The sequence below is a fragment of the Dreissena polymorpha genome, chromosome 3, assembly GCF_020536995.1.
Source record: "Dreissena polymorpha isolate Duluth1 chromosome 3, UMN_Dpol_1.0, whole genome shotgun sequence".
NCBI classification, from domain to species: domain Eukaryota; kingdom Metazoa; phylum Mollusca; class Bivalvia; order Myida; family Dreissenidae; genus Dreissena; species Dreissena polymorpha.
This window is the reverse complement of record NC_068357.1, coordinates 73859936-73876871: the sequence shown is the minus strand read 5'-3', so window position 1 is coordinate 73876871 and position 16936 is coordinate 73859936. Positions and strand designations below refer to the sequence as shown.

The window sequence follows — 16936 nt, the reverse complement described above, 5'->3', positions numbered from 1 at the left end:
GCATAAAAACCACAAAACATTTGCTCAAGCATATTTGAATAGTTAAACGTGGAAAGCCAACACACATTCAACACACTCTTTTCGTACTTTAGATATGCGTCCCGTGTAGACAGCTCTATGGGGACCCAGCTGGGTGCCCATATGAGATTCTCATGGTTCACATAAGACTTTATGCTCGTGTATAGTTTTATATCATGCATGTTACCCATTGAAATGTATTGATACCAACGGCAGTCAATGTATATTGTATGACAAATCCGATAAGAAGAAGAGATTTCATCGTGCGTGCATTTTACATATGATATATTTCAGAGCGTGGATACCACGGCTTTGGATGTGATCTCGATAGTAGGATGCAGCATTTCAATGCTTGGGTTGATCATCACAGTTGTTGTACATTTTTATCTATGGAGGTGAGAATTAATATGAAAAACGTTATAACTGATACAGATTTGTTTAAAATTATTTCAATCATTCCACATTTACATGAAGCAAAATGCAATGTGAAATGCTTATAAACGAATTATAGTAACAACATAAAAGTATGAATTTCGATTTTGACAACAAATGAATATATTTACTACTTCCTGGAGATCTAAATAACGTTTTAGTGCGTCAAATTTTTTATTTTTATTTACGTATTTCTCTCTGTCTGTTTTCAAGATATGTGAGGTCGGATCGCGTGGTTATCCTCATGAATTTGTCGATTGCGCTTATCGCATCATACGCAGTTTTCATAGGAGGGGTTGATCGAAAAGAGAATAAGGTAGACATGATACGTTTAAGAAACATTAAGAGATTTGAAGATCTAAGTAATTGTTAAGACGCTAAGACGTGAAGCAGCATAGCGATTGAATATATGTTTAACCTTTCGTTGTAACGCACGGTCTTGTAAGTTGTTAGCACGAATACAATGTAAGTGTAGTTTTTGTATAGAAGACCAAAATAGTGTGATCATTACTAGCTGACAACGTCAACTAAATGAGGCGCAATTGGCAAATGTATGTACTAAAATTCCCAATATGTTAAAGCATCATTGCTTGTTTCAGGCTCTGTGTACAGCTATTGCGGTTCTATTGCAATACATCTATTTAGTTGTGTTCTTTCTGATGTTGGCGGAGGGAATAGAGATCGGAATAACCGTACTTTATGTCTTTGTCACGAAGTCCAGATTGAAGTGGACTCTTCCTGCAGCATGGGGTGAACACAGAAAATATTATTATAATTTAAAAAAAGATTTGTAATTTCAATCATTGAATACACATAAGTTTTTCTTTATGAGTAATCTAATAAAGAACATAATAAAGAATCTTATCAATCAATACATTTACAGTAAAGTAAATGCGGTGTAATACATTCATATTTATTATTATTGCTTGTAACGAAATAGTACATTTGGTTGATAACCTGAATATGAACTATTTTAAGCATTGCCAGCAGTCATTGTTGGAGTTTCCATGGGAGCCACAAAGCTTGAGGGATTTGGAAACACCAAGTTGTATGTTACATTTGCAAAAAATCCTACACAATTGTAATTTTTATTAAATTAAAACTTGTTATGCCCAAATGTTTCTATTCTTAGTCATTGTTGTTACTACGTCCGACTTATTTTAGATAGAAATATACACATAGACAAATGGTTTGAATACTTACAGTTGCTGGCTGTCTATGGAAGGTGGTTTGATTTGGGCATTTGTTGCACCTTCGATGCTAATTATTTTGGTAACGTTCGTCATAAAGTTTTGTTTGACCAACCTTTTTATAATTAATCAATCAATGCAATTTCATGTAAACATATTAAACCAATATTATAAGTATCTTGTTTATTTCGGATATATTTGGTTGTGTCCACTATAACTATGATTGTTCACGTGTGAATGCTACCCGAGTTAAGAATATACCGTCTCCTAAAAAAAGATGTTAAGCAATACATGTTAAGCAATACATGTTTTGTAATCAACGCTTACGTAGAAGTTTTGAGTTAAACAGGTAAAATGTTGATGAAAAAAAAATGGAATAAAATATGTAGTACCAGAAAGTAGAGTTTTGTTTTCAATTCTACTTAATTTACACCAGAAATGTACACTGTTGGAAAATCCCCATTAATGTGTGCAGATTCGAAATTTAGACACAAATTTGGTTCATCAATATAAATGCACGTGTCGGTATCGGCATTAACTTGTTCATTATAAATGTCATTCAAATAAACACCATTTGATTTATTAAAACGTAATTATCGTTATTAATATTTAAATTACATTCCACGTCATATTTGTATGTCGGTTTAATATTGTCATATTAAAATGTTGAGTGCCTAGTGAAATAGTTAAATAGTATATAATCGCTGTAAAGACCCGATATGTTATCTTCGGAGACCATGTTTTGCAATATACACGTTATAAATAATTGTTTATATATATATATCGATAACATTTTCAGGTCAACTTTGTTGTGCTGATTCTTGTTATCAGGACGATGTTTCGTTCTAAAACATTATCAGAAAAGTCCAGATCAGAGCGATCAAAGTAGGTTTAACTATTTTTTTAAATTTATAATTAAAAGTATGAAAAAAATGCTTCTCCTGTGGTGATGAAAGTTCACCTTTTGGCATTATGAATATTTTATCAATGATTGTCATAGATTAAAAAAGAATGTACGCATTTAATTCAAACCAGCATATTGACACTCCTTACTAAAGCAATTTAATATAGTTTCGTTTATTGATTATCATCAGTCGAACGAATATAAATTTATAATCTTTTGTATCGATTATTTAGCAAATTCTTGTTTTTACAATTTTGGGTTTAAACCACAGTACCTATTTCTAAAGCATGCTTGGTGTACTGGAAGCGAGTAGGGTCTCACTTCTTGAAGCAAAAGGTTTGATCCCCAGAGCAGGCACTTAAAAAACTTTTTATATTGTTGATATACTTGTTTAAGCTTTTCTTATAGTAAACTTTGTAGTAAAATAATTGCTTAATAGGTTTCATAGATACGAAAATAAATGTACAGATTCATTTAAGATTTTTATCAGTTGTAAAATAAACTACACAGAAACGACCATTACAAACATTTCCTGTGAGCAAGTACTAAAACATGTATTCATATTAACTAATTAAAAAGATGTTTAGTGGTGTCATACATCAATTATTATAAGTTCGAATACAGATGATTTTATCTTCACAATTGTCAAAATAGAGTAAGTATAAATAATTATTTCTGTTTTCAAAAAGATGTGTCAAATATTTCCAAATTCATCGGCTTAAAGATGATTTTGGTTTAAGGTTTCCACACTGTTGGTAACATTTTACATGAACAGAGCAACACCCAGTCAAAATTATTTACTTAATTAAATTCAATAATGAAACAGTTAAATCTTAATCACTTACTATTAATTACTTACTTAGCTGTAGTTTTTTGCAATTGTATCATAGAGCCGGCGTTCGGTGTCTGTGCGTGCTGCTTCCGCTTATGGGTTGTACGTGGGTGATTGGTCTCCTCTATGTGAACGAGAGCATGACCTGGGTCCAGTACGTGTTTGCAGTGTGCAACAGCTTGCAGGTATGTTGATCCGTTTGGGTTTGGAAAAGTTTCACGTGTTCATGGACACATGTTTTAAACTAAATTTGAAATTGAACCAGTTTTGCCACATATTATTTGCTTCATTTTGGAATTAATGCATCGTTTATCTTTTTTGCAGGGACTGGTGATATTTGTCTTCCATTGTGTGCTCAATGTACAGGTAAAAATGTAAATATTATAATTGGTATTGTTCATCACAGAAAAAAGCGCAAATTATGTTTATTTATCGACTGTCTGGTGAATAATTATATTCACTGAATATCGGCAATGAATTTTCAGATTCGAAATGCTTTACTGAGACGGAAACACCGTAAGCAGAGCAAATCGTTTATTTCAACAAACAGCGCATCATTTGTCTCAACACGTATCACGGAGGAGCCTGTTGCTTTGGTATGTGTCATTCTCGCGAAAGTAATTATAGGCTGGACTTTTGTTATTCAGTTATAGAAAAATATTCCTCTTTGTATATGAAACGCTTTTCAATATGTACATATTTCGTTTTGGAGAAGATGAAAGTGACAGGCACACGTGAGAAGTAATGCAAGTATACAGGCGCGCATTTAGATTTTTAAATCATATTTATATTTGTCAGTTAGTACTACATAAATATTTAATGTATGTTGTTGTTTTTTTATCAACACTTTTCTATGTTAAATTATCAACTTTTATGTACGTTGCATTTACATGAATGCAAGTGGATAAAGTTATTACTTCATTTTAGCCAAAGATTAATCTTTCAACTGCAAAACGTACACCTAGAGGCAGCTTACATTCAGCTGATGGTAAGGACATACATTATGGGCCTGATTTAAATAAATATAAAAAATGCTTACCATACAATCTGTTCAAACCGTTTTCAATAAATGTTGTGTTTGTGCATACATTGACATGGTTAAGTGATGACTATTTGTACTATGTGTACACTATAACAAGGTTTTGCTCACTACACGTTCCTACAATATATTTTAATTACGATGTCCCCCATAATATTTACTGTTAAAAATTTAGTTATTATTAAAATGACTTTTCCAAAACACTTTGATAACCGAACCATTCTGATAACCGAACGATCGTTTGGGTCCCAACATGTGACATTTAAGACAGGCTTAACTGTACACCAACTTAAAAATACAATTATGGGAAAGTCTATAAAAAGATTTTTTGTTTGCAAAAAAAGTTCAAAAGAATGTGCGCTGTTCCATTTAGTTATGAAACTTTAGAGTCCGCGGACAATAACTAAGTCTACTTTTGTATTACAGATGCCAAAGGTGATGTGCTACAAGCAAGTGGTCTTACCGAAATAAACAATGTCGACACTTTGTTTTAGCATGCAATATTAATACCCCCAAGAAAGTTTAATAATTATTAAATAAACCCACTTATTAATTTGAACATATCGACATGCAAACCAAAAACAGTCATAATTGTGATACAGATAGTGATCAGGGCAGTTAAAAGACGATTTTTTTTCTTTGAAGAGGTGACCTTGATTTTGAGTCAGTTTGATTGACTTATGCCTTCTGGGCAACTGCATAATATTGAATTGTTATAAAAATAATTCGATGGTTAACTGGGATATAAGGTAAACACAAAACAGAAAAGAAAAGGCTCAACAACTTGTGCGACATTGACTTTCAGCCGGTGTTATTAACTCGTGCTTTCTGCAATTCACAAAGGGCAATTTATATTGCTGCCAAATTTAATAAAAACACTTTAATGGGAAGAGAAATTACAGAGCGAACACAAAAATGAGGCTCATATTTTACGCAAAAGGAAATTGTATATTACTGCTAAATTTAATGAGAACACTAATGGATACAGAAACGAGAAAGCGAACACAAAAAATGAGGCTATAACTTAAAACCCTGACGTATGACATTTAGCTACAACCGTATTTACTTCCCCGTGTATTTTCCGCATCGTCGGATTGCCCTTAACATTTGAGACAAGCTCCATGAAAATCCGCCAAAGGATATAGGAGCTAGTAAGCTCACACAAACGTATAACAGACTTACGGACGAACGGTCGGACGTTATCTTTTACCTTATGCTTAGTTCTATATTCGTCGTATTTGTATCGTATGTTTAAGTTTAAATTGTATGGTATGATAAAATAAACTATAGGTTGAATGTTTCAAATGTTAATAAAAGCGATTTAGTATATACTTATTATACGTGCTCAGAAAGCATAACGTCACTGCTTTCTGGTTATCGAATACATTAAATCATGTTATATCAATGTATAAACAGTGTAAAATCCTGTGTTATCAGTAAGCCATTTCTGCAAAACGTATAAGCAGGTCTTTACTTAGCTATACTGTATGTATGTACTAAACAGTTGGTGCTTCCTCCTTATGCCTCAGTCACATATAATCCGGTCGCCGGCCGATGTTTGGGATATCCAGGCATCGGGAAGACTGGGCACGTTGGAGCCGCCCGCCGTCCGATGAGTGACACAGTTTGATACCCCAGTCAAAAATAGAGACCGATCACCGTCCCATCAGCGGACGACGTATTTTTCCGATCATCGGGCATGCGCCCGGCCGATGATCGCACGATCACCGGGTCATTTTGTAGCATCTGGTGGCGTCCGGAGCAATTTTAAGTCTCACTTTAAATTTTACCTGATGTCGAGCCTGGGAAAGAATCGAGTTAAGATCGAAAGATCGGACGATTAACGCACGGTTATCGCACGGCGATCGCCCGACATCGGATTCGTTGTACGTGTATCATAACGAGCTCTGTCCGGCGTCCCTCGGTCATCGTGCGGAAGCCCTCCGGCCATCAGGCGGTCGCCGGCCGATTTCCCTGGGAAATGTCTTCATTTTTGCTGATACGCGTACAATTAATCCGAGACAAAATTACCCGGTGTCCGTGCGATCATCGGCCGGGCGCCAGCCCGATGAGCGTAAAAAACGTGGTCCGCTGAGCGGACGGTGATCGGTCTCTATTTGTGAATGAGGTATAACTCACATATTATTTGCCAAGGCAGGCAACCACGACCAAATTAAAGATAATACGGTAAAATCATGAGACATTTTCAGCTTCATCCTAATAGTTTGTCGAACAAATTTGTTAGCCATTAGTTTGCGACACTATACGTCAGGTGTCTGAAGTGTGGGATTGTTTAAGTTACAAATACTTTCAAGTGCTTAATTTTCGAGATATTGCTTATAGACAAAAAGAAAAAGCGCATTGTTTTATATGTACATACATATATTCAATATAAAAAAGGTAATACAAAAAGCAACACGTCACTGACTCATATGTTACAATATAAACATTAAGCATATGATAAAACGGCTGCCTGGAAAATGACAGCGACGATGTAGGTCATCTACAAATTCGTTCCGTTGACAAAACGTTTAAATATTAAGTTGACTTAATGTCATTTTGAATTTATTTCACCATTTGCCCAACCTTCAACGCAATATTGAAACTAAGATACAAAATTGTTCCATTATTATGTTGTAACACCTTTTAAATAAACAACACAAGACATAGGCACAATGTAGACACATCGTTTGTCAATGTCACAAAAAGCGTTTATCGTTTGGCAATTTTGAGCCAATCAGCAACACCTTTAACATAACAATGGTGCTATGTTTGCACATCGTTGGAAAAATGATAGTAAATAATGTTACTTGTTGGTCCATTAATGCTTTAATCATGTGCTAACCATCACCACTTTAAATCATACCATATTGCCCTCAAAAGATCAAATAACGCTTAATGTTGAAATGTGCTGCATCCATCTGTTAGAAAATCCATATTTCATTCCAGTGATAACGTATACCTAGGTCATGTAAAGATATCAGATTATTCAAGATTTTAGAAGATTATTCAAGTGAAAAGTACATAAAACAAATCAACCTTTTAATTGTACTTAAATATGGTTTTAAAACAAGGGCGTCAATTGATATGTTTCGGCTTCGTTTCGAAAAGTAGTTTTGAGCGTTTAGAAACGGGTATCAACGCAAGCTATTTTTAAAAAAAACCTGATTTGCCAAAATTCTGAAACACAATCCACAGTAAGCTTGAGAAAAGTCTCATAACAAAAGATCTTTAAAGGAGATGCGTAGCTGCGTCGGGTTGACTAAAGGAGATTTTATGACAACTTTACAGAAATAATAAGCCCATTATAACAGCTCTTTGAAAAGACAACCACATTTCAGTAAACGGAATACAGTACTTTAAAAAGTCATTTAACATGACAAAGCAGACACTTCAACACCTGTACCTGCTTCTTATTTCGCTGTGGGGATAAACAGATTCAGGAAAACAACGAACCAGTCATTATTTATATGAATACATTGATGATTCTTTTCACACAACAAAACTCCCGGCAGTCGTAGCATTGAAACACTTTCATAGTTACTTTTACTGACAATAAATGCTTCTGAGGACGGACAATGCAACTCTACGTTGGATGTTGACACTGACAGTAACATCAGGTCAAATGTTGCCCGCTGATTGCAGGAACTGAATACGTATTACTTAAAGGGCATCATCAATGCGGACAGAGCTTTTCGAACGCAAATAAACTTTTGAAAATGCCATGTAATGCATGTAAGACCTTTGAAACAAAGGCGAGAGATACACATAAGGCGGCTTAAAAAGAGCAATTAAGTGCAGTCTATGGGAAAAGGACAAAAGATGATACCCATCAGTAAACAATGAAGTACTTCTGTATGGATGGATTTGCTCATATCGGTAAGACATTTCTTCACAAACGTCTGAGTTTTTAACTTTTTGGAACAGTAAGATCGCACGGAAAGACAATACTACACGCCCCACCGAAAATTTAAATCAAGCATGTAAACCATTTGCTGATTGATTTTGAACAAACACACTCCGTTTTTAAGTTTTGAATCAGCCGTATTGCAGATGGTAATATCAACGTAATTGTACCGATGAGAGTTTGGTGTATGTGCGTCACTGCACGAATCAATCTGATCTTATATTGATTATGATTGTATCATTCTGAACTTCTGAATAATTTGTTACAAGTGTTTAACCCGTTGATACTGATTTCACATATAAAAGCTGTTCCCATATTTCGAAGATAAAGCTAACATTTAGAAGGTCAAATGTAAAGTGTGGTCATGATAAGCTTGTCCTTATCAAAATGTAGTAATTTGTGGTTTGTATGCCCCCACACCGCACTTGGTCGTCAGTCCTTCCTTCGCTCGCAATGTACGTACGTTCGTCCGTAATATTTAGTTTGAACTCCTCCATAATTGCTGTGTAGATATCGCTAAAACCTTCACAGTTAAAGACCTTCATATGTAGATAATTCATAGAGACAGAGGTTTGTGTAGACTTATGACATTGTGCCCGTTTTTTTCCACTATGGATTTTATAGTCCGTTTTAAATTGTGTTTTCGAATAGGATCTCGCTCAAACTGTCACAATGTTTATGTTAATATGATTTCTAGCTTTGGTTCTGACTTGGTTTTTGCTGAATAATCGCCCCTTGTCTGTTTTTCTTCTATAGAATTTATAGTATCAAAATATTGTGTTTAAAAATCCTCTTCAACTTAATATTGAATATTGGTCGAACTTTCACAGTTGAATGACGTAGAGTAGATAATTGTATAGAAAGGAATATTTGACCCAACGACTTTTGGCAGAATTATGCCCCTTTGTTTGTTTTCCAATTTAGACACCAAGTACTGGTACTACCCAGTAAATGTTTTTCAATAAGCATTAGGCTTTCAATACAATCGAGCTAACCGAAGTAGGTTTAAACTAAACTTATTTTCATTTTCTTAAGAAATCAAACAAATCTTAGATTGTAGATCTTGAATACATGTTGATGTGCAAATGCATTTTAGAAATTATTGTTGCCATTAAGGATATTTTTAAACTCAACAGTATTTGTTATTTACAGATCTTCTTCCTTGTATTCAACTTGACTTTTCACTACTAAGCCATATCAACCTGTAAGCGTGCTTTCTAGTCGCTTTCTTAGAATAAATTATTTGAAATCTTTTGTGAGTTTAACATGTTGTTTTATCGTCCGTTAAACATTAAAGGGATGTATACTTATAATACTATGGACGGCTGTCCGTATACACGACCTTGTCAGAGGGGCTCACCTACACGTTTACACATGCATCAGTCAATATTGAAGTGATTGGTTTTGATAATATAAAGTTGTAAATGTGGGAATTTTATTATTATACGTTACACATAACACAAGTGCTGCTCCCTTTTCAACTGACGAGTTTCTCCTTAATGTATAAATGTACGTAATTCAAACTTGTAAGCAATCATCCATTAAATATAAAGTTGTACATGTGCCATTTTTATCCTCCTGCCTTTAAATATATGCAGAGTTATGCCCCTTTTTATCTTAGTGATTCTGTTACAAGACACTCTATCATATCGTTAGTTTAGCTTACTATCATACTATCATAATTATTTATGTACATTACACTTTTGATGCATTATCTTCTCACATGCGTAATGATTTGGTATGTAGAATGGAAAAGAAAACCCCTACAAAACTTTCTCAAATTATGCAAGTAGGGTAAACACTGGCCGCGCGATGAATGTCAACACTTTAATTTAGACTAAGTTGGCACAATATTCAAACAATCTTTTTCTCTGAAACCACTTAGCCCTTAAAATCAGGTATGTTACATTGTGGTCTTGAAGACAATTTGTTCCAAGCACTCTCCTAAGGTCAAAACTGACTACACCCCTAGGTACAAATGATTGAAGCAAACTTTTATATCGAAATAACTCTTTTTCTCAAATGGATGTGTAGTTTTTGGTTTATAACATAGTAAAATGGTCCACAACAACATGTTGTTACATCCATGACCTTCTGGTAAAAACTAGTCACGAACAATCGGTAACATGTTTTATCAAATTGCTACAAATTATGACATATGATGTTGGGAGTTTACTTCGTCAACTGAAACTATTGAAACAAACTATGGTTAAAACCTAGACGATAGTAAATCTTCTGTTTTATGTTAAAGCTGTTCATTCAGGAAATAGAGGACAATTTATGTTTTCAGCAGAATACTTAGTTGTATTTTCGCCGTAATTGGAGAGGTTATTTTCTTAAGTGGTTGCTTGCTGACAAGATAGTTATAGCTCAAAAGTATCATATGCAGCATATAGCATGCTTATGAATTGTAAGGTATTTTGTCCTGACAAAATGTAATATTTTATAAATGAGCAATAAATGCCATGGTATAATTTTTTAAGAGAAAAATACTGTCCTATGGATTATTATTTTTGATGGTTTAAAAAAATGTTACGCTTCTTCGTGCATTTCCAGTTCAGATCCCCCTAAGAAGGTTATTATTGCCAATGAGCGAGCGAAGGGCTCGTATCGTCTGTCTTTACACTATATCGCTATTGCCACAGAAAACTGCTTCTCATGTTCACCTCGTCTACGTCCATGTATTCTGTCATGTCTGGTATTATGGTACCAGCAGCATTCTTAAGTACATATACCTTACTATGTTTTCAGATGCTGTGAGCTCTGTTCAGTGTCATCAGTGTCAAATCTCAAATGAGTGTTTTCGATTTGAAATTTCATGTGAGTTTAATCAGTATGGAAACTCAGGAAAGTGTAATAATAAAATCTCAGGTGAGTATGTGTAACCAGCATGGAATCTCATGTGAGTGTAAGAAGTATGAAATCTCATGCGAGTATAAGAAGTATGGAATCTCATGTGAGTGTAAGAAGTATGGAATCTCATGTGAGTGTAAGCATTATCAAATCTTAAATGAGTGTGAGCAGTATGAAATATATTTTGAGAGTAATTAGTAAAAAATAGCATGTAGGTGTAAGCTGTATGAAATCTTGGGTGAGTCTCATCAGTATGAAATCTCGGGAGCGTGTACACAGTTTCAAGTCTCGGAAGATTGTTCTCAGTGTGAAAACTCATTTGATTGTTTTTAATGTGACACCAGAAAGCCCAATAATTGATTGATAGCAACTATATCTGTATATCAGTACACATAATAATTTGTTCGCACGTAAAATCAGTCACTGTTTATTTGCTGTTAAGACGTATGTCTGGCTGGATAGGTGTATTCACTCCTTTGTCTGCATATCCCATGACCCTACATTGACTTTAAGATAACTTCGCAAGGTTGACTTGAAGCAAGTTTATTTGAGGATTTAATCGGCCTGTCCTGGTCGGGTGATTGTTGGAAATAGTCATGACCAATTTAAATGTTTGAAATAACAGACATTGTCTGCATTAACACCTTTTTTTTCTCATAAACCAGATTTGGATTAACCTTCATACGATTTGTTTTATAAATATTTGTATTTTGCGTACGATATTTGGATTCACGCTCTGCATATTGGGAATAAGTAAACGGCCTTTGAAATGTTACCATAACAAAACGCGTTTGTCTATGTTGCTAGCATCCACTTGCTACAATATGACAAAACAACAACACGATTTGTAAGAACAACTAGTGTTATTCATGTTTTTAGAATGTAATGGTGGTGAATACCTAAGCATCATGTATTTTATCAGAATTTTATTTAAAACGGAATATTAGATGAAAATGGGGTTTGTAGTCGAGTGAGTTGTGGGTTTTCATGGCCAACTCAACCAGGCTTTTACAACATGTGCATGATATGCTAGCATGATGGAAAAGGTCGACTATTATGAAACATCTACTTGTTAGTCAAAATTTACTATGCAATTAAAAACAATACTTAAATGCATATGCAAGGTTTCCGGATTATTAAATAGCAATACAAATCTTTACAACAGTTATTTTGCGAAAATCCTGACTTTGAAATAAAAGAAGAAAATGTACGTTGTAAGTTATTAAACTTAAAAAAGGATTAAGTATTGATGTGTTCTTTTTTATCTTAATAGTCGAATATCCTCCAAATGAGATGTTTGTTATGACCTCCATGTATATTAGACAACGTAATAGTGTTCGTAGATACATATTTCACTACTTGAAATCACATCATATGTGTCCTCATATGGCTTATTATGAATTTATTTATTCGTCATCAGAACATATGTTGTGTTGATATTTGAATAAGACGCAGTTTTTTCCCACACATTCAAATAACACTGTAACATCCGCGTTATGCGAAAATTAGTCGTATAACATATAAGGCAAGCAAAGCTCAAACCTAGCCTGCGCCCATGCGCAGTCTGGTAATGGGCCACGCTTTCCGCTATAAACAAGCACTCAAGGTTTTGTGGTTTCTCCTGAGTATGCACCTAAGTATGCATATCCTGAAAAGACTGTGCGGGGGCGCAGGCTGGTCTGTGGCTACGCTGGCAGCATATTGCATGAGATCCTTTTTCGCATAACTTTAAAAATGTCATCGCGTCTTGTAAATGGGACATCAAACCACGATATTTCTCGATAGAAAATTTAAGTCACACTGTTTCTCATAGCAAAGTGGCCTTCTTTGGCTTGCAGTAAAGATTTGCAGACAGACCGAACGTCACACATGCGTGGTAAGTTAATTAACCCATTTCACTCTCTATCATTTTCTATCATGAACACCATACTTTAAAATATGTGTGAATGTTTCTACAAACAAATGTCGAGATGCAAGAGCTCTGTTTAGCATCCAATAGAGATAACTTAGACAAAGTAAAAACAGCATGTCATTTTTGAAATTTCTGAAAGCACAGCCAATATGATGACAATTTTAATTATGATAACCGGTTAATATACATGTTAAATAAATTATTTGCAATCACTAATTAATCAATATCGTTGACTTATCGAATACCACTAACACTACGAATACAATTTCATGATGGGAATTCCCGTTACATGTCTTTTGTTTTTTAAAAGCATATAAAATAGTTTAATATACAATATGATAAATGATGAAAATAAATAAAACATGAATCTACAAGCAAGATTATTTACTGACAAATTAGGTAGTCATAAAGACAGCGATGGTGACGCGAACTTTTTGTTTTCATGCATTTTTGTTACCCTAACCGTTCAAACGGTGTATCAAACCGTAACATCGGTATGGAACACTTATGCGAGCACAATAGTTTTTTTTCGGCAAAGCTGTTTAATCCAGATTTCCACCTTAAATGACCTTTAAATAACGCATGCAGACCCGAATGAATACCTTCGAATATTTCATTTGCCGATATCAGCATAATCTCCCGGAACTTTGGCAACATCACAACGTCTTTGTAGTATGGGGTGTAACACTGTTCAATGTACTCTCTGCATGTTCATACGAAACAAAGACACACATGTTTGTCAAGTTTCAATTTCGCATTACCGGTAACTTCGATCCCAAAGACTTGCATGATCAGTACTCGGTCAGTAAATCGTAATGGGAAGACGAATGTTCTATCAACAAACCCAATTTTGTTGATAACACAGTATTGTTTTCGATATATCAAATAACACGAATTTATGGGTAATAAATGAATGACTACCTATCGATAAGTGCCATTTGAAGGATCAGGCTAATACCACGTAATGTAAGATAGGTAATATGTTAATTCTTATACGAAATTTAATCAAATTGTTGTTCCTTACTTCTATCCAAATGGCCAATATGCCCAATATTTGTCTCTCTGATAATAATTGTTTTTTAACTAGATATAATTGCATGGATGATTTCCATTTTATCCTTTAACAGCAAACACTATAACATTTCCTTTAGACTAATATAATGTATAGCATATTAAATTTATATAACAATTCCTGATAAACACATTCGAGTTCAATGTTTTATATATTTATTTGTTAATTGGTGAGTTAATGTTGAGTTTCAATTGCTGTAAATAATGTAGGCGATTTTTAAAAATAAAATTTAGGAAATAATACTTTTATAGTTAAATAAACATGAAGTGTTTCCTAGATTTGTTACAAAAAGACCCTTTTCCAAAACCGGATAACTACATTAGGAGCACAGTGCTTCATGTGATTTCTTTAGTCATGGGTTACCCACGTGGTTGTTCTCGGCACGTTACCCCTTTATAGCATTCACGCAACCGCTTGGTATTTGCTGACATGTTATATTCAAATACCTTCAACCAAATAGGGTAAATGAGATGAAAAGAAGTGATGCAAAATGTATTGAAATCACATTTAATAGTGCTTTGTGTCATTACGCCTCAGTCGATAACCGAATGCTCACGTGCGATGCGAATTATCAAAAGACTAGAACAGATATATTCTCGTGGAACAATTTACTGCGAAAATGTGACATTTACATGTATTATCATCACACAATTTTAAATAAACACCCATCTCATATAATCGAACATAAAATACATTTTTACATAACAATATGATGTCATTAAAATATTCCTTCTAGTTTGGTAACACGGAATGAGAAAAAGAGCGAGTAGTATTATACGGAATTGTTTATGTTAACTTGTATTGCAGGGACTGCTAAACTATATATATTACCATTTCAAATAAGTAAAGATTGAAATATGATATTGTATGATTATTATTGTGACAAATGATATGACATAAGCAGACTATTTATGGGGTTACAATGGACAAACACATATTTTTTTATAACGCATTTCATTTTTTCACAACATTTTTACAATAATATTTATATATTCTCTGAAAAAATAACAAATTCTGTTTCGCATAAAAATCCCATAAAATGCATACCACATATAATCCCTAACAATGTAATAATTCGCTTAACAATTGCATACCACGTGTAATCATTCACGGTTTAATAACTATGTCGTTATTTTATAAACGTTTACATTGTTCTCTCAGCTAACACGCTAACACCCAAAGCTTAAGTTAGCATTCTTACCATGATATGCTACCTGCTAACTACAGGCTAACATTAGCATACTTATATGACAACAAAACATCAAGTTATAAAGGTGTGCGTCTTCATTAGGATTAGCTAAAAATACAGTTATATTTAAACAAATTCATATTCATATTGCATTCAAATTTCATACTAATAAATTACGAAACTATGAACAAAATAAAATATGCTCTATTTTGTCCACCAAAAACAACGAACTTAAAAGTTCAAACATTATTACACAATGATGAATGTGTTTTCAAAAAAAAAGCACATTTAAATAGTAATGATAATAAAAAATAACAATAAACGAATGCAAACATTCAGCATGCAGGAATGAAATGAAGACTTTGTGTGCTGTCACACTGATGAATCGATAATGTATACAGTATTTAATTGTTAAGTTATCAACATGCCAAAAAGGCATCAACATAGTCATCATTATCACCATTATATGTACCAACAATACCGTCTCCGCAACTATCCCTCTAAAAAGTCATAATTTACATTATAATCATCATATTGTTGTTCTTCTTCTTTTCTTCTTTATCCTCATCACTTTGTTTATTAATATTTTGTGATCATCAAGTTTACGATCATCATCATCCTAATGATTAACCCCAACTTCTCCTTCGAAAACTTTTATCAAAATCGTCAAGTTCGAGGGACGTTGGAACTTTTTTGCGAAGTACGACGTAGATGGGAATGTCTGAAGTGGTAAAACCATCACAATCTGCAGATAAATTAATAAATATACATTAATTATGATATAGGACATGTTTTACCATTAACATCTTAAAGAAATCTTTATCTTTAAATAAAATACAAAGTATACCCTCAAATTAACTTAATTTTATCCCTTAAAAGGACAAGCAAATTGATTAATAAATACATTCCTCTTTTAGGTTTCATAAAAAATACATTGGGCGACATTGTTTCATTGCCATGGTTAGACGTTGCATTAAATACGGTATAGTATTTACATTTTCCTAAACGACATTGTACGTTTAACTGCATATTTAAATGGGGCATACAACTAAATTTCAAAATATCACAAACACACTTTTATTTTCGAACCCAGCATAGATATCACTGAAACATTCGTTCGGACCAATTTTTTTTAAATAAAATTTTTATTAAAACGCTACTTCTAGATGTAAACAAACATTGTTTTGATTAATTTAACCTAGTAACCTAGTGTTTTCTTCTCTCATATGACACAGTTCAAATTATGCAGAAATTTCATTGGGGCAAATAGTCTTACCAATTTTCATACATATTGGACTACAAACGTGACTTCTAGAGGGCTAACATGGTAAAAAAAAAAGTTGCCCAGCCCTCTGGCGGCCATGTTTTTCAACAGACCTGAAATATGTTTCAACTCAGCCGAGATATTATTAGAACCTATGTTTTGACCAAGTTTAATAAAGTCTGAAATATTATAGTATAAACAAGTTTTTTTCTCTTATTTGACCTTCTGAACTTGTTTTCATACCTAATTTGACCTAGTTACGAAGTCGGTCCAGATACATTTTTGATGAATCTCTTTATAAAGTCTAATTAAAATAGGGCATTA

At 33.7% G+C, this 16936-nt stretch overlaps 2 protein-coding genes across 8 annotated transcripts in view; one reads left to right on the top strand and one right to left on the bottom strand.

Moving 5' to 3' along the window:
- LOC127874768 (sushi, von Willebrand factor type A, EGF and pentraxin domain-containing protein 1-like) overlaps positions 1 to 4974 on the top strand; it is a 38860-nt gene extending 33886 nt beyond the window's left edge. Inside the window, exons 49-59 of the mRNA XM_052419359.1 lie at positions 313 to 413; positions 664 to 766; positions 1050 to 1200; positions 1429 to 1498; positions 1656 to 1722; positions 2440 to 2525; positions 3435 to 3561; positions 3701 to 3742; positions 3862 to 3972; positions 4304 to 4364; positions 4842 to 4974. Of these exons, the coding sequence (XP_052275319.1) occupies positions 313 to 413; positions 664 to 766; positions 1050 to 1200; positions 1429 to 1498; positions 1656 to 1722; positions 2440 to 2525; positions 3435 to 3561; positions 3701 to 3742; positions 3862 to 3972; positions 4304 to 4364; positions 4842 to 4909 (987 nt within the window). The 3' untranslated portion in view covers positions 4910 to 4974. The remainder of the gene's footprint in view (positions 1 to 312; positions 414 to 663; positions 767 to 1049; positions 1201 to 1428; positions 1499 to 1655; positions 1723 to 2439; positions 2526 to 3434; positions 3562 to 3700; positions 3743 to 3861; positions 3973 to 4303; positions 4365 to 4841) is intronic.
- The window catches only part of LOC127874770 (deleted in malignant brain tumors 1 protein-like), a 327853-nt gene that overhangs the window by 146767 nt on the left and 164150 nt on the right, over positions 1 to 16936 (bottom strand). The gene's annotated exons all lie outside the window — the stretch shown is intronic.